Source organism: Mastacembelus armatus, chromosome 11 (assembly GCF_900324485.2).
Source record: "Mastacembelus armatus chromosome 11, fMasArm1.2, whole genome shotgun sequence".
In the NCBI taxonomy this organism is placed as follows: domain Eukaryota; kingdom Metazoa; phylum Chordata; class Actinopteri; order Synbranchiformes; family Mastacembelidae; genus Mastacembelus; species Mastacembelus armatus.
Genome location: NC_046643.1, coordinates 1,544,875 through 1,570,032, shown reverse-complemented (window position 1 = coordinate 1,570,032; position 25,158 = coordinate 1,544,875). Strand labels below are relative to the sequence as shown.

Here is a 25,158-nt window from a genome sequence, read left to right as displayed (position 1 = left end):
TAGGTATTATTACTATGATATATGACCTCTATCCAGTAATAAATGTATTAGTGCAGCATCTGGGAACATCAGCAATTTGCTTTCCAGCTAGAATAGCTAGTTGACTCCAACTTAGTGCCCACATCTTAGAGATTCAGTAAATGAACCAAACTGTTCATTGCATAAACCCCTGTCGAGACACCACGTTTGTGCACAAGCTTAAAAATAATGCAACCAAAATAACAAATGTTACACTGCCAAAGAGTCAAAATGAGAGAAGCTGAACCAAGGTGACAGAGGCACAAACATGGTACAAATGTAAGTTTGCTTTTACCCTGCATATTTATTTAGGATTTAGGAATAAGGAGAAACTAAGGCCTGTAGTGGAACGTTTAGTTTGGAAAACATTGGAGCCACAGGTCAGAACACATTCTTGTCAAAGTTAATCATAATGCCACTAAAATGAGCTTTCTGCATTATGTAGAATGAATAGAACAAGTTTCTTATAGTCCAGTACAACACACCTATAGTAGTCTTACCAAGGTGAAAGTGTCCCACTGCTGGGAGTTAAAGCATAATATCCCTGGAAGATGTGTCAGTCTTTCAGAATAATAATCCAGGTTCATCTGCCAGGTTGAGTCCAGAGAGATGAGAGTCAAAAGGTCCTCATTCATACTCACTGGGAGACTATACATAAATGGCAAATGTTATGACAAAGGCATATACAGAAGGTCTGTGCTAAACCAGCCAGCTTGGTCACATCAACATGAAGCCAGTCAGCTGCAGAGAACCATGAAAGAAAGCTGCTACAAAGGTCTTATCACTTGCCTGCATGAGTGAGTCCTACACAAGAGTGAATGTATGGCGCAGCTAAGACAACACACCAGGGGGAGAAATGTTTGATTACATCTTTCTGGGAGTTAATCAGGTAGAACTGCTATTTGGTTATGGCCTAATTATTTTTCTATGACCAGTGATTTGCAAGTGACTTAAAAAGGTGAATCAGTTATAAACAACACACTACTCATTGAGAAAAAAGCACAATTACAGTACAAACCCTCTGACTCTAAAAAGAAGGAGACTTCCAGATGTGTACCTGTGGCTAATGTTTGCCACATCAGGCAGTGAACTTTGGAACACCCAGAAGGACTGTTTTGTGGACATCTGGGAAGCACAGATGGAATTAAAAGGCCTGAGATGTAATTTGGAGTTAGCCTTGTCCTGACTTTAAAAGTAAGGTAACACTTCATGAAGGGTGCATGAATTATCATGAATGCATGCATGACATTATGCATGAGAAATCATGAACTCATGCTGGTAATACTTAATGCATTATTGAGATTTTACAAGAAGTCAATAATACACACTCTTAATAAAAGAAGAATACAATCATCTCTGAGTTGTAAGTTAATCTTTGTTGGCACCTGTTAAATCCAGGCAGTTGTATTTCACACTAATTGCCATTTAACAATATTGTTTTTTTCAGATTTATGGTAAACAAGAACACTGATAAAAACATGACTGCACAATTAAGTTGTAGTCACATTAATTGAGTTAAAAGAATCTTGCAGCAAATGTTGGTAGCCAGACTTGAAGAAACCAGCATTAACTGTTAGTAGATAATGAGGGAAAAAAAAACAGTAAGGTTTTGTGATTCTGTATCAACTTCAAGCTGCTCTTGCCTTTGCCACTAACTGAAGTGAATCACAGTTCTTATTGCCTTGAGAGGATTTTGTCAGTTATATTTAAGAATATATGTAGATTATATCTAGCCAGTTCCACAACAAAATTATGGTGTAATAATTGTCACAGGATCGCAGAAAGCTATGCTTGTTGTAAGCCAAGAAACAATTTTATTTATTTATTTACAGATATATACTTTTTATTGAGTGATATTATTTAACATTTTAGTATTAACTAGCAAGGAAATTTCTAGCTTTCTGAAATCTCATGTAAGCTGAAATGTAATGACAGTTTCACTTGTTCTTTGTTCTTTTTCAGGTAAAAGTCAGTATGTTTTACAGTTATCCAGACGTCACAACACAATTTGACTACAGGAAATGAGGAGCAAACAGTGTCATTGTAATTAGCTCGCTGCAGTGTGTCATCAACACAGACAGGGCCTCTTCATTTCATCCTCTGGTTCCTCCCACTGTGTTGCTTGGCTCAGTACCATTAAGAAAAAGTCTGAGCTTCAGCAGAACGCCTGTGGTGGGGAGCAGTCGAGGCTGGCGTCCCCAGCACACTCACTCTCATTATTCTCCTCTCTCTTTGCAGGGTTGGGTGGAGAAGCACTTATGCAAAATATTCAGTGAGTGCAGAGCTGGGGAGATCAGGGGGGAAAGAGTGGAGTTTAGGCAGGTTGGTTACCTCCGTGGCTCTTCCACCTACTGATAAGGTCCAGTCCTTAATGCTGAATCCTGCTGATTGACTGCCAGTTAAAGCAAAAACTGGACACACACACACACACTTTAGAGTGTCTAATATATATATGTATATATATATATATATACAGTGGGTACGGAAAGTATTCAGACCCCTTTAAATTTTTCACTCTTTGTGTCATTGCAGCCATTTGCCAAAATCAAAAAAGTTCATTTTATTTCTCATTAATGTACACTCAGCACCCCATCTTGACAGAAAAAAACAGAAATGTAGAAATTTTTGCAAATTTATTAAAAAAGAAAAACTGAAATATCACATGGTCATAAGTATTCAGACCCTGTGCTCAGTATTGAGTAGAAGCACCCTTTTGAGCTAGTACAGCCATGAGTCTTCTTGGGAATGATGCAACAAGTATTTCACACCTGGATTTGGGGATCCTCTGCCATTCTTCCTTGCAGATCCTCTCCAGTTCTGTCAGGTTGGATGGTGAACATTGGTGGACAGCCATTTCAGGTCTCTCCAGAGATGCTCAATTGGGTTTAGGTCAGGGCTCTGGCTGGGCCAGTCAAGAACGGTCACAGAGTTGTTCCGAAGCCACTCCTTTGTTATTTTAGCTGTGTGCTTAGGGTCATTGTCCTGTTCAAAGGTGAACCTTCGGCCCAGTCTGAGGTCCTGAGCACTCTGGAAGAGGTTTTCTTCTAGGATATCTCTGGACTTGGCCGCATTCATCTTTCCTTCAATTGCAACCAGTCGTCCTGTCCCTGCAGCTGAAAAACACGCCCACAACATGATGCTCCCACCACCATGTTTCACTGTAGGGATTGTATTGGACAGGGGATGAGCAGTGCCTGGTTTTCTCCACACATACCGCTTAAAATTAACGCCAAAAAGTTCAATTTTGGTCTCATCAGACCAGAGAATCTTATTTCTCATAGTCTGGGAGTCCTTCACGTGTTTTTTGGCAAACTCTATGCGGGCTTTCATGTGTCTTGCACTGAGGAGAGGCTTCCGTCAGGCCACTCTGCCATAAAGCCCCGACTGGTGGAGGGCTGCAGTGATAGTTGACTTTGTGGAACTTTCTCCCATCTCCCTACTGCATCTCTGGAGCTCAGCCACAGTGATCTTTGGGTTCTTCTTTACCTCTCTCACCAAGGCTCTTCTCCCACAATTGCTCAGTTTGGCTGGACGGCCAGGTCTAGGAAGAGTTCTGGTCGTCCCAAACTTTTTCCATTTGAGGATTATGGAGGCCACTGTGGTCTTAGGAACCTTGAGTGCTGCAGAAATTCTTTTGTAACCTTGGCCAGATCTGTGCCTTGCCACAATTCTGTCTCTGAGCTCCTTGGGCAGTTCCTTCGACCTCATGATTCTCATTTCCTCTGACATGCACTGTGAGCTGTAAGGTCTTATATAGACAGGTGTGTGCCTTTCCTAATCAAGTCCAATCAGTTTAATCAAACACAGCTGGACTCCAATGAAGGAGCAGAACCATCTCAAGGAGGATCAGAAGAAATGGACAGCATGTGAGTTAAATATGAGTATCACTGCAAAGGGTCTGAATACTTATGACCATGTGATATTTCAGTTTTTCTTTTTTAATAAATTTGCAAAAATTTCTACATTTCTGTTTTTTTCTGTCAAGATGGGGTGCTGAGTGTACATTAATGAGAAATAAAATGAACTTTTTTGATTTTGGAAAATGGCTGCAATGACACAAAGAGTGAAAAATTTAAAGGGGTCTGAATACTTTCCGTACCCACTGTATGCTAGCCCTCTGATAGACTGGTGACCTGTCCAGGGTGTACCCCTGCTTTTCACTCAAAGAGAGCTGCGATAGGCTCCAGCACTCTCCATGTGACCTTAAATAGGAATAAGCAAGTTTAGATAATGGATGGATGGATGGGATATATTCTTGCTTGAAAAACCAATGGTCAGATGAGAAGATCAAATTCACTGCATATTTGTGTGGGATGTGCAAATAAGAGCTCAGTAGAGAAAAAAATTCTGATAGTGATACTTGAGATATATCCAACTGCAATATATCAGGCAATACTTTTTATACTTTATTTCTCCTGTTACCCTCAAATTTACTGCTATCATTTATCCCTGTGGTCAAGGATTTAAATTAGTTCTAAGTGCAAAGGGTGGACTTAGTGCTGCTACTGTCATCAAAACGACTCCACCAGAAACGCTGTCAGCTATGTCGAAGACATAAAATCAGCATTTGAGCTTTTAATAAATGTAATATAATATATTGATATATTATTTATTATTATATATATATATAATGATATTATTATATAATAAGCATTATTATATATATAATAACACCTTCAGCTGAGAAGGCCATTTTTTGAAGAGTTTTAAACTTACATGTTATAGTGAGGACAGCATGGTGGCTTAGTGGTTAGCACTGTTGCCTCACAGCAAGAAGGTTCCTGGTTCGCAACCCGTCAGGGTTTTTCTGTCTGGAGTTTGCATGTTCTCCCTGTGCTTGTGTGGGTTTACTCTGGCTGCTCTGGTTTCCTCGCACAGTCCAAAAACATGTATGTCAGGTTGGTTGGTGATTCTAAATTGCCCATAAGAACACATGCCTATGTAAGTGCATGTGGTTGTTTACTTAGAGACATTGCGCATTTAAAGGAGTGAAATTACCCTCCAGGATAATAGGAGGGTTAATTACATAACAAAGACCCTACAGTGACGACAAAACTCTTATTTTGTCACTTGTGAAGAAATAATTAATGTATTTCATATTATGCTGGACTATTCATTTACAGGCTGAGGGGGCTGTAAGAAGCTCTAGACTGCCATTAGCCATTTTCAGTTGTTCAATGAATATACATACTTTATGTGTATCATTTATGTCATTTTCAATTAAGTTACTTCTGTTACCATTATATCAACTGCTACCACTATGTTATGTTTAAACCCTAAGTGACATCAGTTGAAGCTTTAAGGCAGTGGAAACATATAACAAATATTTCACCCCATAAAGAAAAGGTTACTGCACTGTTTGACTGATACTGTATAACAGCAGTGCCTTTTTCAAAACTTGAGTAGAAAGTAGGAAAAGAAAAGGGTGTTAATGCAATAAGATTTGCTCACATCATTTCAGTTCTTTTACTGACAGCCAACACAAACCAGTTGTCTCTCACACAGACATACAATACCATCACAATATTGGTGGGAGCTTATATTGCCTTCCTGATAAATTTCTTACACTCCATTCTGTACCATTGCCACATCCTAACCTAATCATTAACCTGCTTAGTAAATTTCATGATAGTTGCCCTATTTATTACCTTATATTATGTACAAAATTGACTTGGCATCTAAAATAAAAAAAAGGTTAGCCTATCCTTTTTTCTACTGCTCTAGAAGGTAGAAATGCAGTATTTCCAGCATTACACTAAAAGAAATATGCAATATTTAATAAAGTTGGAATTCAGTACAGGTCTATGTGGGTTTTGAGAAAAAGGAAATTTCTTTCTAACCTCTACATATCTGGAGTTATTGTTCTGTTTCCCTTTAAGCGGGTAGATAATAACCACAGTAGTGTTCAGACAGCTTCTCTGACAGGCAGGATATGCTCTAGCAAACTGCCTGATGACCCTGCAGTGGCACAACCTGAACATTAACATTGAGCTCTTATACTGTGTCACTGCAAGCTGCTTTACTGACTCAGTTGGTTTCTTTCCTCTCTGGTCTCAATGGACAGAAGCTGGAAAATAAGATGGTAGCTTATGTAACTAAAGTAATTTTTAATAATTGATATTTAATATATCTTACATCAATACAGAAGAGAATATCTGCAACCTGCTGACTGATAATTTATTATATTTGTTACACCATCCATTTTTGGAATATAGTATTTGATGCATGTTTGCAAAATAATGAAGCACAAGCACTACAGAAAAACCCCAAGAATCTTGTGAAAACCTCAAATTTAGATGGGATTATACTAGGAGTTGGGACAAGTATCTGTTCCAGTTCCCTGTTCTTGCAATGCTGCTCTGTCTACATTGACAGTGTTACCTATGTGTAGTAAGGCCAGAATACATGCACTGCTGTTGTCATTTTATCACAAGCTGCAATTCTCAAGCTGTGAATGCCAAAAGAAAAGTGCCACCTTATGCACTGTACTGAATATACTGATACTGTTGCCTTTTTGCTTTTCTTTAGTGCAAGCGACAAACCAACACTTATTAATCCCAACTATCAAGTCTGCTTGTCATTAGGCCTTCAAGATATGAGCAAATTACAGCCATTGAAGAGGTGCTGCTCTTGTTGGCCTGTGACATTTAGATTAACAAAATGGCAGTAAATGATGAAGTGGAAAGAATCATTTTCTGGTTAGGTTATGACAGGCCAGAATAAATTAAATAGTCCACAGAAAAAGAGCCTTAATGATGTGAATTTGTCTGTGTGTGTGTGTGTGTGTGTGTGTGTGTGTGTGTGTGTGTGTGTGTGTGTGTGTGTGTGTGTGTGTGTGTGCGTGCGTGCATCCGTGCGTGCGTGCGTGTGTGTGCGTGTGTGTGTGGCTCAATGTGTTAGTACAGCATGAAGACCATTTCATTTTGCTTGCCAGTGGTGCAAAACAGACCACCATGGAATATAACTCTAGTCAAATACACACACATACACACACACTCAGAGATCCAACACAGTGTGATGATGTTAAATAGAGTAGAGTGTGCAAGCACAGTGTTGGTTCCGTGTCATGAGCAGACAGACTGAGTGGATGCAGGTGGTGATGTGACCACATGAGCACCATGAGATGGAAATTAACATGTGGAAGTCTAAACTAGCAAGAGAGATCATATTTCTCCTATATTGGCTTCTCTTCATTGGCTCCCTGTAAAATATAGAATAGAATTTAAAATCCTTCTTCTCACATACAAATCCCTTCATAATCAAGCTCCTTCATACCTTAAAGACCTCATAGTACCATATTATCCCAATAGACCACTTCGCTCTCAGAGTGCAGGTCTACTTGTGGTTCCCAGTTTCCAGAAGCAGACTGGGAGGCAGAGCCTTTAGTTATCAAGCTCATCTCCTGTGGAACCAGCTCCCAGCCTGGGTTCAGGAGGCAGACACTCTCTGTACTTTTAAGGCTAGACTTAAAACCTTCCTCTTTGACAAAGCATATAGTTAGGGCTGGCTTCAGGCAACCCTGAACCATCCCTTAGTTATGCTGCTATAGGCCTAGACTGCCCGAGGACCATCGGTGCACTGAGCTCCCCTACCCTAACCCTCCACTTTCCCTTCCCCTTCCCCTCCCCCTCCTCTCTCTTCTCTCCTCCCACCTCATGTATATTCCACCATTGAATGTCACTAACCTTGTGCTCTCTCTCTCCCCTAGTTTGTGCTCTCTCCCTCTCTCTCTGTTCTCTCTGTACCTTCTGCAGGTGTCCCTAGTCCTGGAGCTGTATATCGCTAATGTGCAGTTACTGGTCCCACCAACCTGCAGTGTCTATTTGTTGTTTATTGTTGCTGTTCTTTTCTCTCTGCTCTATCCACTCACCCGAACAGGTCGAGGCAGATGGCCGCCCAAACTGAGCCCGGTTCTGCTGGAGGTTTTTTTCTTCCATTAAAGGGAGTTTTTCCTCTCCACTGTCGCCAAGTGCTTGCTCATAAGGGAATTGTTGGGTTTTTAGTTTTAGTTTTTGTAAAGTGCCTTGAGATGATTTGTATTGTGATTTGGTGCTATACAAATAAAATTGAATTGAACTGAATTGAATTGAATTAGGATTGGTGTTGAGAAATGTCACAAACAAGTCACACATAAATCCTGCCCCATTGCAGATAATCGGCTGTGATTGGCCCGGCTCATTTGAAGCCTGCGGAAAACACTCCCTATGGCAGGGGGTCTAGATCCATACTGTTTTGCTAAGAAAGGGAGTGGGTCTGACAATGGGTTTCCTCTTCACTGTCACCAAGTGCTTGCTCATGAGGGATTTTTGAGGTTTGAATTGAATTGGATTAAATTGAATTGAATTGAGTTGAACTGAATTCAGCACTCAACACTTGATCTGGAAAAGCTGCTATATTTCCCCCATCCATCCCAAGCTGCTTTTAATACCCTCACAAGAGCCCTCTCATCCTGAGGTTAAAGGTCACATTGAGAAAGGAGAGAGGGTGGTGGTAATTTGTGTTCAGTGGGGTGATTCTATAGGGACACTGCAGAAAGAACAAAGATTGAGCAGTATGACTCAAGGTGTAGCCTCTTCTTTCTTTTGTGCACCACATGGACACAAGCATCTGCAGCAGACAGCCTGAACAGAGCCTTATGCTGCATGAGGACAATGAAAAGACAGTGTGTTGTTTTCTGTGTGTGTGTGTGGTTTGTGCACCCCTAAATAGTCACCATTCATTGTCTCTTTTTGAAGCTCACTGGGTCTGGATGGGGGAACTGCCTCACTAATTACCATCAGTGATTGCTCGGGATTGTTCAGCTCTGCAGAGACCATTGTCATCCTGCACCGGACCAGGAAGTGCACACTGGCAGGGGCAAAATGATTAAAAGGTTGCTTCGCAAAAACCAGTTAGGCAGTATGCAGTAACAAGAATTGTTTTAGTGATGTTGTAAGGTTATCATTCATCCAAAAATTGAAAATCAAGACCGCACAGTGCAGCAAGATTAGAATGACCCATTACAGAAAACTAATATCACTTCAGGGTCAGTATAAGTACAAGGCCAACAATATCTACATAAAACTCAATACACCAACTTATGTTGTGGTATTCTGTAAAAATATAAGAATCAGGCATGACTGCAATGCATTCATTATGAAACATTATATCAAATGATTCCTGAAACAAGTTAATTTGTATTAGAGAATGGTTACATTTGTTTCAGAATGTTCAACTCACATAAATGTGTACAGAGCTAAATCAACAAGACTGGATACTTTGTTGCATGTGTTCAAAAAAGGCCTGTTCTTCTTAGAGATTCAAATTTTGAGCTGTTTACACCGGTCTTTTAAAAACTAGTTTAATGTAAGTTGGCAATTTTGTAGCTTTGGGCGTGGTCTATATTAGCAATTGCAAAAATTAAGATCATGAAATTATGTCCAATGGGGGAAGAAACACTAGCAGTCAGAAAATCAGACAGGGTACAATTACAGTAGGTTATTATTTAAGCACCAGGTTGGTCTGCACATTGCGTTGGATGTTTACATTAGATAATTTGGTTTATAATTCTGCAGTTGTTGTGTGGTATTCTAGATTGTGGCTGAAAAAAAATGTACAAGTATATTTTTCTGTATATACTATTTTGAGAATATATATTACTTTGCATTCAGTACATTCACAGGTGAACTGCTAATACTTTCTGCTCAATCCACTCAAAATATTCTCACTCTCAATTGTCAGAGATTTCCTGCTCAAGGTAGTTACTAACCTGCAGAAGACTGATCTGTAGAAAAAATTATTTGTTGGTGTGTGACTTGGGAAATTTCAGGGTCAAAGCCACAAAAATGGCCTAGAGACCATAAAGTTGTAAATAAAATGTATTTGTTAATTATATGCTAAATTTAACAAACACAGCATCTCCAGTCCAGCTGATGTGTGGGAGGAAACCCTGGAGAGTAACATGCAGGAACAGGAATGTAATCCCCAACCGTCTGTCTGTGGTTTCTGTGCCACAAATATTGAGACAATACAACAAGTCCCCTGCCAAAAGACATAACACCCCATGCCAGATTACACAATACCTCTAGAACCCTTACATGTACAGGTAGTGTAGGGAAATAATGTGACACACGCAACTCATCTGTTTGTTTAATTTTGCATTTTTGACCAAGTTGACCATCAGTCTTGGTCCACAGGGGATGATTACATAGATTAAATAATAATATTACCACTGTGCAGAGTGAAGTCATACTCTTTCCCTTGGCATTTCCACACATATTGCTGGAAACAGCAGTCTGTCTCTTGAGAACCTATCCCACCATTATTTCTGTGGCTAATTTCTGTTACCCATCTGCACCAGATGTGTGGACATATCACTGCAAAAATGTACATGAGCCTAAAATTTTCTTCTCAACATTGGTGCCACAGTCCTGTCAGATAGCCAAAATAGCATTAGGAGGGCTAAGAGCTGATGTACTTAAGCCAAGCGGAGACACACACATAAACAAGTCTTTATCGTATCTAGGTTAACTTTGTCTGGCCAATCTGCTGTGATTTTTCTGCCCTTAATCTCCTCCCATGCCTCAACAGTAAGCACACTACAGCACATAATACCATAGGGTTTCCATTCCTCTGCAAATGGTGTTAACTATGAAGCTGGTAAACAACAGTAAATGTAAAAAGAATAAAACTCATTACTAAAGATGCAACAGTTAAAAATGTAAAGAGAGTTTCATATCTTTGTATTCTTAAAGGATCAGTTTACTCCTAAATTTGCTTTATGGCCCTTGGTTTCTCTCCCTATTTAAATAACTTTTTAAATAGGACTTAAAAAAGGAAAAGTACTATTTTAGTTAATTGAAAAATAATTAAAACATAATATAACATTCATAAACAAAAAATAATTTACAGTGCTGCACAATTAACAATAAAAATACTACAGTAGAATAATCCTGTAGCTTTTAACTAAAATTTTTATGTTTTTGTGTATGGTGATATAAAATAGGAGTTAGGTGTTAGTAAACCTGGAGTCCACCACCTTCACACTGCAATACTATGGGGAGATCTTACCCCTATAGAAATGTGAGAAATGGCTGTCAAAATCATTGAGATCAGACACCCTAAGAATATGTCTATGCTGGACCCATTCTGTAAGAAAGAAAGGTTTAAATTCCCCCTGAACATTGTGCAGGTCTGATCCACAGTTTGAGAAGTGCTTATTTAAAACTATTACTGCCAAATGAAATTCAAGCAGTTACTGTATTAAATCTAAGGGTTCACTTACAAAAGATTCTGTCACTGTGTTATTAGTTCAAACACATTGTGTTAGTCTGTTTTATGACTTAGTTGAAGAGTTCACATACTTTTACTTGCTACTGCAAAAACAAATATAATGCTCACATAGTGTAAGCTCCCTGCAAGTGTGCTCCCTCTAACCCTCTGCTTGCCTGTTCTTTAAGTAACACATCAGCATCCAAGCTTTGTGCCTCGCTCTCTTTTCTTTTTCCTACCCTATCTGGATCATTGACCGTCCTGGGACCTCGCTCCTTCAAATGTCGGTGTTTCATTCAGAAGTCTGGCTCGGGATCCTCATCACATAGTCTCTTTCTCCCTCTCTCCCTCTCCCCCTCTCCTTGCTCAGGTTTTGTTCATGTATTCATTCCCCTTTGTCCTATTTTCTCTCTCTAATGTCTGTTTGTTTCCTTTGTGTGAATAGCATGCTTGCAGTTTGCCACATAGCTTGTCCTCCTTCCAGGTCTTTGTCTGAAAGGGTGGTTGAGATTATTAACAGGTATAGATTATGTTTAAAATTCCAAATCCATATAGGCTGAGCTATATTGCCAATCCCTACTGGTGGGAAATGGTTGCAGGATCCCATTGACACCAATACATTGATCCAGGGAAATGGAGAGATTAGACAGTAGTGAAAGAGAACATTGATCTCCATCTGTGTCCAAAGGGCATACTGTCCTGATGGGGTGCGGGCGATCCAACCCCCTACTGCTGCTCCCATCACTCCTCCTCCACCTTCCTCCCCCCATCACCCACTTCTTCACTCTGTTCAATGAACCATGCACCAGTATTGTGGTCTTCTGACCATGTGCTGCTCTCTCACAGAGAATGAGCCTCAGTCAGTGGGAGGCACCACCCAAAACAACAGCAGCAGGGAACCCTGCATTGTACTGCGCAGCTGCCTGCACTATAAAGCTACTGCTTGCACTCTGCTTCAACTCATCAACATTCACCCCTGGGTTTTACAAAACAAACACCTGCATCAGCACTAAAATGAGTGTTTTCAGGGTCTCATCTGCAGTATGCTAGTCTTTCCTCTGGTCAGAAAAGAGCCACACGCGGCTGCAATGCACACACCACTTCTCTCCAATTGCACATGTCAGACTGTGATAAATGAGCCCGGTAGCAGCGCAGGGCAGACGGTGAGTCCCAGCTGCCTCAGCCCAGAGGGGAGGAAGTTCAGCCAAAAGACAGCCAGCACAGCCCGCTCCTCTAACACCCAGACAGGGGGCAAAGAGAATGCAGCACACTAAACATGTTACCACACTGTACTGTTGCAAGATGGCTCCAATCCATCAACCTCTGCCACGTGCTTGTCTGCAGGAGAAGCGATTCAGGGAAAACTTTTGCTTCAAATAAAGGTTTTGTTCATTTGCATTATTTGATGAAAAACATTTTTTAAAGCGCACAACACAATAAATCCACATAAAATCTCAAACAAATCACATGTTGTGCACTTTGCGGAGTTCGTCAGTTTTCTTGCACCCTGCTATGTACACAATTTGACTCTTATCCAGCAACTCAGCATCTCTAGGAGCCCCCAACCCCGCGAATCCGAGGGGGAGGTTTAAAAAGAATACCCTACCTGTCTGCCAGATGTACAGGGGTTTATTTTCCACCGCGGTTTGTGCGTCCAGATGCTCCCAGATGGAGAGAAATAGAAGCGCTATCCTCCACAAAGAAAGGAGAGGTGCATCACTCAAGACCCCCAGCGTCCACAAGGCTCTGAGCCCCATGGCCACCGCAAACACTGTAGTTCCCAATGCAGTCAGGAAGGGCAAAACAAGTCTAGTCACAAGGCAGAAAGCTGGATTGAAGTGTGCTATCTCCTTCCGCTTTGTCCACACTACCAGTCCGTAAGTAATCCCGAATGGGGCTGAGGTATCTGCTCGCTTTCCTCCTCTTCTCTCTGGGCTCGCTAAATGTGAGAGAAAGACGTCTGGCTATATTAAAACAGGGAACAATAGATCCCCAAGCACAGACTGCTGCTGCTGCTGCTGCTGCTGCTGCTGCTGCTGATGCTGTATGTCGGGTTGATGCAGCACCTCCCTCCTTCTCCCTCTATCGCTGCCCCTGACACACGTGCCCACCCTCTCTGCTTTGTCGAAGGACGTTGTGGAGCTGCACTGCACTCCGATCGAAGGAGGCAGATGGGCCGAGCAGGTGCAGGTGTGTGTACGGTGATAAAATAATGGTTTAACACAGCCAGAATATTTCAATTCTTAATTATAAAGACAACGTGCTAAATCAGAACATTCGCCCTAAGATTTCATTTACCTGATACAACTCTAGTTAATTCAGATTTACCATAACAGACAATTGAAATGACCGTTTTTCTTTAACGAAGCTGCGACTCTAATGTAAGCACCTTTTTTCTATCCATAAAAAGCTGTTGATCCAGCTCAGTGTGAAAATACAGCAAATCTAAACAAATCATTTTGCTATAGTCTTGAGAGACGGAACTTTCCAATAAGGCTGCAGCTGATATATGAAAGTAATGTTCAACTAACGCATGATTCACAGGGTCTTAATGCATGAATTAATGCTCTCATAAATTCATGATAGCTACTATTAACACTTCATGAAGTCACTAGCCTACAGCTTTCTCAAATATCCTTTCATCAGTTCCAAATAATTCAATTCAATTCAGCTTTATTTTTATAGCGCTAAATCATAATACAATCATTTCAAGGCACTTTGCAAAAAACAAATATTTACCTGCTGCTGCACAATCCACGTGACGACCTGAGCCTGGTTCTGCTGGAGGTTTTTTCTTCCGTTAAAGGGAGTTTTTCCTCTCCACTGTCGCCAAGTGCTTGCTCATAAGGGAATTGTTGGGTTTTTAGTTTTAGTTTTTGTAAAGTGCCTTGAGATGATTTGTATTGTGATTTGGCGCTATACAAATAAAATTGAATTGAAATTGAATTGAGCGACCTGCAATCTGATTTCCTGTACCCTGCTCTTATTTTGAAGGATCGAACAGGATCTGATATTTCCCCATTACTGAGCTTGACTAATTATACTGATTGATTTCACCTGTGCTTTCTCCTCAGCCTGTAGATAAATTTCCTTCCACCGCCACTGACAGATTGCCAGGTTGTTTGTTACCTTCGTGCTGTTGAACCTGAGATTCCCCTAGGTACTTCTACCTCGACCCACTTCTCGTCACAGAGCCATTTTCATACAGAGATGATTTTTTTTTTTTTTTTTTTTGTGCTCTGAAAAAGATGGTGTTTTGTTCAAGAGGAATAATTTGGGTTTGTGTTTAAAGTCTCCGGAATCACCAATCCTCATTAAAGAGACTTTTGCTTATTTTTGTTTGTCGCCCTGGACGGATGTTTTCTTCTTTTATTCTCTCGCAAAAGGACTATCAAGTGAACTAAGGGCTATGTTGGGCGGAGACTGATCATGTCTAACTGAATCCAGTTTTCCTGAGTTGTTATCCAGATACCACGGATCCCCTGACCACGGAAACCTGCTACGTCAGATTTCGCTCTGACGCTCTGAAAACACCCGGAACTGTCTCACAGCATCAGCCACGATCCCCTCGGTGTTACCGAGCCTGGCCCTGTCTGCAACCACCTTCCCAGAATCGCTCCCCGGCTACCCACCACTAACCATCGGTCACCTCATCTTCACTCTCTCTCTCTCTCTCTCTCTCTCGCTCTCGCTCTCTCGCTCTCTCTCTCTCGCTCTCTCGCTCTTTCGCTCTCTCTCTCGCTCTCTCCTCTGCCAAATAAAATCAGATTTTGTGCCTGAATCACCAGTGTTGGTCTGTCAGATCTCTCTTTTCTCAAATTGTGACACCACACCGAAACGTCACATTTCCAATAGAACACGTTTTGTTCATCAGCTAGTTTTCCTGCATCACTTACAATCTGTAGAACAAAATATTTTATAACCTGTAATTTCAAAATGACATTATTCTTAAAATGGTACATTTTATTAGTTTGAACATTTGATATGGCTTCTATGTTCTATTGTGATTTTGCAAATCATTACATTCTGTTTTTATGTAGATTTTTACAGTGTCCCAACTTTTTAGGAATTGGGGTTGTAAGTTTTAGCCACAATTATCCCAGTCTCCTTGCATGTTCAACAACGGTTTGGAATGGCTTGGGCTACGTGGCTGATTAACTAAGGGTGCAACTGCCCTGTGTTGGTGTCATTTTGGAAATTTTCCTTTGCATGCATGGCACAATGGATTAATGGTTAGCACTGTTGCCTCACAGCAAGAAGGGCCCGGGTTCACAACCCAGTTTGCATGTTGTCACTGTGCTTGCATGGGTTTACTCCGGCTACTCCAGTTTCTTCCCACAGTCCAAAAACATGAATGCTAAGTTACCTAAAGAGAGCTGGGATAGGCTCCAGCAAATCCCCATGACCCAGGTTAAGAATAAGCGAGAATAGATAATGGATGGGATATAAATGCTGTGGTATGTGGCATTTGTTCCTGTGAAAATGCACACTGTCGCCACATAAGCACACATGCATGGACTGGGCTGGGCTGGGTCCAGGGCTGCTTTTCAGCCGAAGCCCTCCCCTTGGATATATAATACTGATCTTGCCTAATTGTCTGTGTATTTCTGATTTTTTATAGTAAGTATAGAAAATGGATAAAATGTTGATGTGGCTCAAACTGACCTTGTATGATATTCAGGTTCAAGATACAACCTTCATTTAGAAGAATTATCTATTGTTCATTGAAGGCCATTGTACCTGATGAAAGAAGATGATAAATTTGGTCAGTGGCAGGTGGGTCAGTAATTCAAATGGGCAATGTCATCACAGTCATCACATCACAGTCCCACAAACCAGCCGATGTAGTTATACTCACAGGTCCCATAAAATTATATGCTCTAGTTGGAATGGTATGTGTTTTAGTAGCCTTACTTCACAGTATTCATACACTTTTGGTGCTAATAGTTCAGCGCTGGAATACTCTTTCACTTGACACTTTTCCTTGACATTTAATTAAAGGAAAAGCCTGATTAGATTATACTCTGATTTAACTGTGGCCATTATTTCAACCTGCATATTAATCTGGGTAGTTATGTAATTTAACTAAGTGGCCCTATTGCTAATATTTTTTTGACTTCCCACCTCAAATATAAGTGTATACTCATGCATACACACACACACAAACAACCACTCCAGACTTGAGACTCACCATGTAATTTCTATCCTTCCAGCCAGCCCATGATTGGCACCATGGACAACAGCTGAAGGGACTATTTTATCAGCTTGCCCTGGATTCAAACCACCACATGGGCCCCTGACAGCCTCTGGGCTCTGGTGCTCTGCACTGGTTGTCTCACTGAAAGTGGTGCAGGGTGTCATGATCCCAGTTCTGCACTTCCTAGTTTGGGAATTTTATTTTGGTTCTATTTCCTGTGTCACTTGGGTTTATCCCAGGTAGTTTTATGTTAATTTATGTTGATTAGTTTCACCTGTGTCTGCTCTGTCTGTTTGTCTCTGCCCTTGTGTCTCTCTCCCTCCCTCTGTGTGTGTATGTGGTTTTCCTAGGCAACGAGGTGATTGGCCTCTCCTGATCCAAATTAGTAATCAGTGGCAGGTGTATATCTACCTGCCCTCTGCCTCACCTAGTTGATGGATTATACTGTTGGCAACCTTACTTGTTCCTTGTGTGACTTCATGATGCCTGTTTCCCTGAGAGTGTCTGTTACCTGCGTGTTCCTTGTGGGTGGCTTCTTTCCCCTGTGTCTGACTGGCTTCCTCCTTGATATGAGTGCGGTGTCTCCTGGTGGTTCCCTGTGTGAGAGACTGCACTTTCCCAAGTCTCCGTGATCTCTCTCCATTCCTGTGCTCCTTGTTCCCAGACTCTAGCTTCCCTGCATTGCCACACTGTCCTGACACCCTCACTGTTCCTGCATTTTGTGTTCCCTGAACTCTGTCTCCATGTTGCTAGTCTCTATATTCCTGGATACCCCTGTATATACTTTAGTTTGGTATTTTAACTTATCTGAGTTAAAGTGTCCCTGTCCGCATCTTGGGTCTGATTCAACTTAATGCCACGCTCCCTATGTGACACAGGGCACACTAGAATGATACACAAATTGTTATTAATATCAAGACCTTAAGGTAATAAGACATAATGTTGACAATGTTTTGCTGGAGTTTGCATTCGTTGATCTTCACTATGGAGGTGGAGAATGCAAAAATTACATTACTTATAGTCAGACTGATCATTTTGAGAGATTTATTGAATTGTGAATTTAAATATAATGTAGTTTTCTTTAGGGTTTGACTGCCAAACTACTTGATTTGCTACAAACAGTTAATATACCAAATGTTAGCTCTTGCTAGCTAGCAGTGTACTTTGCACAGCTTTGTCTGGTCCAGGAGGAGGTCCAAATTCTTAGAATAAAGTAAAAGTATTAGATTTTAGTTCAGGGTGCCATTGTGAGACTCCTGAGCAGATTAAGACAAACAGTGAAATTGCCTCATGAAGCAAAGGAGGAAGTTAAGTAACAGTGTTTTGAGCTACACATTCCATGTTAGGAGTGGGTTGTATATATGGATCAGAAAACTTTCACACTTAAAAAAAAAAAAAAAAAAAAAAAAAAAGCTGCTTTATTCTCATATGAAACATATTTTATTGATCCATGACCATTGCACAACCTAAGCCAACTTTGTTATCGTAAGTGTGATGATGGTCCTGTACCTTTAAGAAAGTAGTTGCCTTAACCATGATCTTTTCCTAAACATACTAGTTTATGTATCTAAATCTAATCAAATACTAACAGCTCAATAACTGGAAGCATGTTTATCCTTGTTAGCAGGACAATAAAGGTCTGGTTAGCATGCCACTGAAGTGCTTATGCAATACCTTATTGTTTAAGTTGGATTTGTAACCATTGTGTCTTCCGAGCTTTTCTAATGCAAATCAGAAAATAGATTCTTACATGTTGTTGCCTTTTGAATTGTTTTCAAACTTAGTAATAAGGTCATATATTACTCATAGCTAGAACAGATTAGGTCAAAAACAATTCAGGAACAAAAACTAATTTCCCTTGGAAACAAGTATCTCATTCATACTAAAACACAAACTCATTGATGTGTATATTAATAGTCCAAGAGAATTTAAGATATTACTACACTTGATCTCTAATACTCTACCGTGTGTTCACGGTGTGTGTGTTCACTGCTATGTGTGCACTTGGGTGGGTTAAATGCAGAGCACAAATTCCGAGTATGGGTCACCATACTTGGCCATATAAGTCACTTTCACTTACTAATTAGCAAACAAAACACCAGATACTTAACTTGGGAAAGGCAGGGTAAACAAAGAAAGTCCTTGAGCATCTTACTTCAATGAACTCAGCCCAGGAAACAGATCCGAATGCCCCTCGTTTTTTGGAACAGTCAGAAAACAAACTAAACCTTAGTTCCAGTCAGGTTAGCTTCACTGACCTTCAGGATTCAGTTTGGCATTCAGGATCTTAGCTAGTCTTATCAGGAGTTAGGTAACATCTTCAGGAGGCAGGTTAGGCCCTCATGAATCAGGGAAGACTCAGGAATTAGGTTAGGACCTCAGAAATCTAGTTAGTTCCTCCTCAGACAGGTTCGGTCCCCAGGAATCAGGGAAGACCTTCATGAATTAGGATAGGACCTCAGGAATCAGATTAAGCCCTCATGAGTCAGATTACTGCCTTAGGAAATCAGGTCCGGCCTTCATGGAACAGATTTGGCCTTTCTGAGTCAGACAGTATCTTCAGGAATCACACAAGGCATTCAGGAATCAGGTTAGGACTCCGACATCAGGCTTTGGTCTTCAGGGTAACATCACACAATCTGGCAAAGACATGTGGCTGCAGATCTGCTTTTACGCAGCAAGCCACAGGTGCGGCCGATTCTGGTGATTATTGGGTTCAGGGCAGGCACAGGTGAAATCAATCAAGATTAATTAAATCAAGCTACAAAAAACAAAATAAGGGAATACAAAAAGTGGATTATAAAATTAAAGTCTGGGCATGAAGTCCAGAAGCCAGGATCCTGACAGGTACAGCATGTATATACTCCTGCCTCTGCCCTGTATCCTTAAGACCCTGCCTGCACTCTGCACAGACTACCGCAGGCCCACCAGGCCTCTTCAGTCATTTCACAACCATTAGCTTAATGTGCTAACACATTAGCCCGGCACTGGCTACGCTGCACCTCTTTCATTCCAATCAGCAGCTGGCATGATGCTTTTGTCAAGATAGCCATGCCATTGAAAATTATAAACAAATTATGATCAAATTATAGATCCATAAATGTTCTAAAAACCCAACCTAACACTAATGCTGCAAAAATGAAGGCTGTACCTGGAATTGTATTTCAAACAAATATTTTTTTTTAATTGAAAAATGGGTCTGTGTAATGACTGTCATTACATTCCTTTTGTTTTGTTGAAAACTACAGTATGAATTCTTATAATGAAACAGTTGAACAGTTTTGCTTACCAAAATAATGCACTACTGTTAAAATATACTTGAAACATTTCATGTATACTTGTAAATATTCTCCGATCTCACTGTAAGTATGTATGAAATATATTAAATGTGAAAAAAGTACATAAAGCATATTTTTAAGTCTTTTGGTATTTTTTATGAAAATGAACCCACTAATCATAATTTCTTGTAAAGTAGCCTACCCAATAATGTACTTTAAATAAGTTTACTGAAATATATCTAAATGTAGGCATAGTATTATATTTTGAAAAGAATTACACAATTTAAACAAAAAAAACATTAACATACTTTTGGAAAACATAAAATATACTTACAAATATGTTTAAAGTACAGTGAACCTTTAAGCTATCATTTCAGTATACTATAAAAATTTACTTTGAATATGCTTTTTTTTGGATTAGTAAAAGAGGTACTCTTACATTTAGTTTATGTTAGTAAAAGAGGTAGTCTTTTACTAATCTTGTACTTTGGAGACTTACTGATATACTTTTACTATGTTTTAACATAAGCACAAATACACATCATACATTTTTCTGCACCCATTATATGCTAAAAGTATCATTTAATTATGAAACAATATATTTGTTTTTCACTTGGGGCATCTCTGCTGCATTCAAAATAGCAAACAGATATTGTCTATAATTAGGCTCAGTGAGGCTCTGAGCTAAATATGTTCACAGTAATAATGCTAACGTGCTTATGTTAACCATTAATGTCATCCTCACTGGGGCATTAGAGGAAAAGTCAGTGTCTCAAAGCTATTATATTTCATTATGCATCCTAGTCACATTGTCCATCCAAGTCAGTACAGTTGTTAATCCTTAATGTTAATGGATATCTTTGCCTAATTCCAGGGTAATACATTTGTCAGTAAGTATTTCACTAAGGTATAATATAGCATAGTACACTAGAGTACAATAAAATATAATATAGTGTAGTACATTCTGATACAGTATAGCGTTAGTATAGTTCACCAACATTTTCTGCTTGTGATCATCTTATGCCTCCATATTTGAACATCTGTCCTATTCTATAACATAATGTACAGTGTGAAGGACTAACAGCTGGAAGAAAAAACACAACTTTCTATTGCAGCAGTCTGATAAACACATTGTATTTATGTTAGTATTCATGTTGATGATGTGTTTATCCATATGATGTAATGATGTCTGAAAGTGACTAAAAATTTAAAATTTTGTTAATTTTTAATGCAATTTCTACAGCTAGTTTAGTTAGTTACACTATCACACAGTCTAGTCATTTTCAGGCAGAATCAGAATCAGAATGAGCTTTATTGCCAAGTGAGTGTGCACACACACACACACACACACACAAGGAATTTCTTTAGGTACGGGGGGGGACTCCAGTGCAAACAGACATAAATACAAATGCTACAAAGGGTCAAACAGTAAGCATAAATGCTACAGAAATGATACAAAAAAACTAAAAGAAAAATGCACAGATAACATGAAAAACAGGATGAAAGGGGAACTAATTGGTGTGCAAAGAGCAAAAAGGTGCAAGTGTCATAGTGCAGGTGGTGGAAGGGAATGGTGGAGAGCTACGAGTTTAAGTGTTGGATGGCCTGAGGGAAGAAGCTTACTTTGTGCCGGGCTGTCTTGATGTTTGGAGCTCTGAAGCGCCGGCCAGAGGGTAAGAGCTGGAAGAGGTGGTGACTCGGGTGGGGTGGCGTCCAGAGTGATTTTCTGAGCTCTTTTTCTCACTCTGGAGGTGAACAGGACTTGGAGGGTGGGTAGGGTAACACCGATGATCTTCTCAGCAGTCCGAACTGTCCTCTGAAGTCTTCGGATGTCTGATTTAGAGGCGGAACTAAACCAGACAGTGATGGAGGAGCACAGGATAGACTCGATGACTGCTGAGTAGAACTGGGTCAGCAGCGTCTGTGGAAGGTTGAACTTCTTCAGCTGGCGCAGGAAGTACAACCTCTGCTGGGCCTTCTTCGTGATGGAGTCGATGTGGAAGTTCCACTTCAGGTCCTGAGAGATGGTGGTGCCCAGGAACCTGAATGACTCCACTAGTGCCACAGTGCTGTTCATAATGGTGAGAGGGGGGTGGGTGGGGGAATTTCTCCTGAAGTCCACAACCATCTCCACTGTTTTGAGCGTGTTTAGCTCCAAGTTGTTGTGACTGCACCAGCAAGCCAGCTGCTCCACCTCCTGTCTGTATGCAGACTCTTCACCCTCCTGGATGAGACCAATGACAGTGGTGTCATCTGCAAACTTCAGGAGTTTCACAGAGGAGTCACAGGAGGTGCAGTCATTTGTGTAGAGGGAGAAGAGCAGTGGGGAGAGAACACACCCCTGGGGGGCGCCGGTGCTGGTGATGCAGGAGCCAGAAGTAAATTTCCCCATCCTCACTTGCTGTTGCCTATTTGTCAGGAAGCTTGTAATCCACTGACAGGTAGAGTCGGGAACGGAGAGCTGGGAGAGTTTATTCTGGAGGAGTGATAGGATGATGGTGTTGAACGCCGAGCTGAAGTCCACAAACAGAATCCTTACATAAGTCCCTGGTTTGTCCAGATGTTGCAGGATGTAGTGCAGCCCCATATTGACTGCATCATCCACGGACCGATTGGATAGGTAGGCAAACTGCAGGGGGTCCAGGAAGGGTCCAGTGACGTTCTTCAGGTGGGTCAACACCAGTCTTTCAAAGGACTTCATGACCACAGATGTCAGAGCCACTGGTCTGTAGTCATTGAGTCCCGTGATTTTTGGCTTCTTGGGGATGGGAATGATGGTGGAGCGTTTGAAGCATGCAGGGACTTCACACAGCTCCAGTGATCTGTTGAAGATCAGAGAGAAGATGGGAGCCAGCTGGTCAGCACAGGTTCTGAGGCATGTTGGTGAAACCCCATCTGGTCCTGGTGCTTTCCTTCTCTTCTGCTTCCTGAAGAGCCGACACACATCGTCCACACTATGACAAGGGCTTTTAACAAAAAATATGTCGTATATATTACAGTTGGATGAAGTGTTGTAAGTTGTGAAATTAGCAGCAGCCAAATTTACAGCAAGCATAAGAAAATGCTTTGTCTTATCTATCAAATATTTTAATGATCTAATTTATGATCAACATCTACTACCACCACAGGCATTCCCTTCTAAAGCTACACATAAGCCATGAGTGCATCATTGTAGTGTAGAGTACTGGCACAGAAAGTAGATATCAGGTCTTCGTAAAGGTGAAATGATATTGAGGGAGAGAGTAGTAAAGAGGCCATCCAGGGCAGGGAGACATGTATCAAGAGGTATAGAAAAGAGGAGGAAGGGTTGTGATTTGAATCATAACATGCACAAGTATAGCATAATGAAAACACCAGAGCATGCTCTCACACAGCAACTTCCTCCTTTGATGGTTTCTGGTCAACAGCCACAAAAAAGCATATAACCACCATGCAATTTTCAGCACGTTTCAAATACTGAGCTTACCCGCTATGTGAGGAAGTGAATAGATCACAGAAAGCCATGTAATAAAGTCCTAATGGCACTCAAAGTGCAGCACAGAAAAGAGTTATTACTGTCTCAATTAGTAGAGCATCATCCTAATTCAGAGCTGCTGCCATGAGATGGGCTACAAATAATAAGATGATGTTTTCCTACTTTCTTTAACATCAGCATATTAAAATTTAAACAGAGTCTCTAGCTGCATGTATGCCAGAGATATATGGTCATGGATGTAACAATGTGATTATTTGACTCATGTAGTAGCATGGACCTTTTAATATGTGGCACTTTAAGGAATATATGTGCTATTCAGAGATCAGAGAGTTACGAACATAATGGTAGTGGTCTGAGTTATTTATATATTCACTGTAGAGAAAGAACGAGAGTGAAACATGGTGGTAGCTGCGAGATTTGTTTTCTTCCTGACGGCGAACGAGTTTTGTTTTCGTGCTTAGCCGCGCAGTGCAAAGTTCGCCGCGGGAAAATAATGTGCTAGCGAAGATACGAGCCTCATCAGACAAGATGGATGGCACACTTGGATTAAAACCACTGCCGACACTGACGATGGACTCAAGCAATCTGGCAAAGACATGGAAGGCATGGAAAGAAGAATTTCAGCTGTATCTGGATCTGACCTTGACAGAGGCGTCGGAAGGAACGAAGGTGAAACTTTTCTATGGTGGCGGTGGTTCCGGGGACCGCGGCAGCGGCAGCTGCGGAGGCGGTGGTTCCGGGGACCGCGGCGGCAGCGGTGGCAGCTGCAGAGGCGGTGGTTCCGGGGACCGCGGCAGCGGCGGTGGCAGCTGCGGAGGCGGCGACTCTAGAGGCTCTGGGAATGCTGGAGATAACTCTGGTAACGCTGGAGGCTCTGGCGGCTGAAGAAACTCGGGCTCGGACTGCAGGAGGGACTCGGGTTCGGACCGCATCTGCTGCAGAGGCAGTTGCAGCTCCAGAAGTGGTGGTTCTGGAGATCGCGGCAGCGGCAGTTGCAGCTGCAGTGGCGGCGGCTCCGGGGGCCGTGGTAGAGGCAGCTGCGGCTGCGGCGGAGGTGCCTCAGGAAGGTCTGGCGGCGGCAGTAACTCTGGGAACGCTGGAGGCAACTCTGGGAACGCTGGAGGCAACTCTGGGAACGCTGGAGGCAACTCTGGGCGGCGGCACCGGGGACGAAGGCGGCGGCGGCTGCGGCGGCTCGGGAACCTCCGGTGACGGCTGCCGCTGCGGTGGCTCGGGAACCTCCGGTGACGGCGGCTCGGGAACCTCGGGAGTCGGCAGCTCGGGAACCTCGGGAGTCGGCAGCTCGGGAGTCGGCAGCTCGGGAGACGGCTGCTCGGGACACGGCTGCTCGGGGATCGGCGGCTCGGGGATCGGCTGTGCGGAGCGTGGCTGCTCGGGGATCTGCGCTGGAGGCGGTGACCGGCGAGAAGGTACTGGAGAGGCAGAGAGTCGAGAAACTGGCCACAGGAATAAGGTGAGGGACTCACACACCTTCCAAACCTCCTCCACAGGCGTATTCTGTACACAGCACTTCTCGATCACCGCCAAAACCATGGCCAGGTGGCTGTATGCCCGTCCCATCACCGTACTCGAGAGCCGGCAGGCTGAGTCGGCTACATTCCGAGCCAGGTGTAGGCACTGTTCATAAACCTCCTGATAGCTCCGGGCTTCCCGAACACCACCCGACCGGAGCAGGAACAGGCAGGAGAGGAGTCGGTCTTGATCCGTTGACTCGGCTGGGATAGTTTGAGGTGGAGATAGCGGTGGAAGAGAGTGAGGGAAGGACCAGGGAGAATCGGACTGGGGAAAATGTCCGGGGTTACTCCTTCTTCCATTTCGGTTTTGGTCTGATCTTCTGTAACGGACACCATAGCAGACGGGAACAAGAAACATGTTTAAGCTCTTTATTTCTGTACTCACAAGTGCAGACAAGGTGCAGG

The 25,158-nt window shown here is 41.9% G+C and overlaps 2 protein-coding genes across 2 annotated transcripts in view; one reads left to right on the top strand and one right to left on the bottom strand.

Annotated features, from left to right (window-relative positions):
• thsd7aa (thrombospondin, type I, domain containing 7Aa) overlaps positions 1-13,086 on the bottom strand; it is a 215,668-nt gene extending 202,582 nt beyond the window's left edge. Inside the window, exon 1 of the mRNA XM_026300874.1 lies at positions 12,875-13,086. Within this exon, the coding sequence (XP_026156659.1) occupies positions 12,875-13,025 (151 nt within the window). The 5' untranslated portion in view covers positions 13,026-13,086. The remainder of the gene's footprint in view (positions 1-12,874) is intronic.
• A 10,973-nt stretch (positions 13,087-24,059) lies between these two features.
• On the top strand, positions 24,060-24,696 carry LOC113126241 (antifreeze protein Maxi-like). Its single transcript, XM_026300199.1, has 2 exons — positions 24,060-24,462; positions 24,521-24,696. Exons 1-2 carry the CDS (start codon positions 24,060-24,062, stop codon positions 24,694-24,696), a joined length of 579 nt encoding a protein of 192 aa, XP_026155984.1.
• The last annotated feature ends 462 nt before the right edge of the window (positions 24,697-25,158 follow it).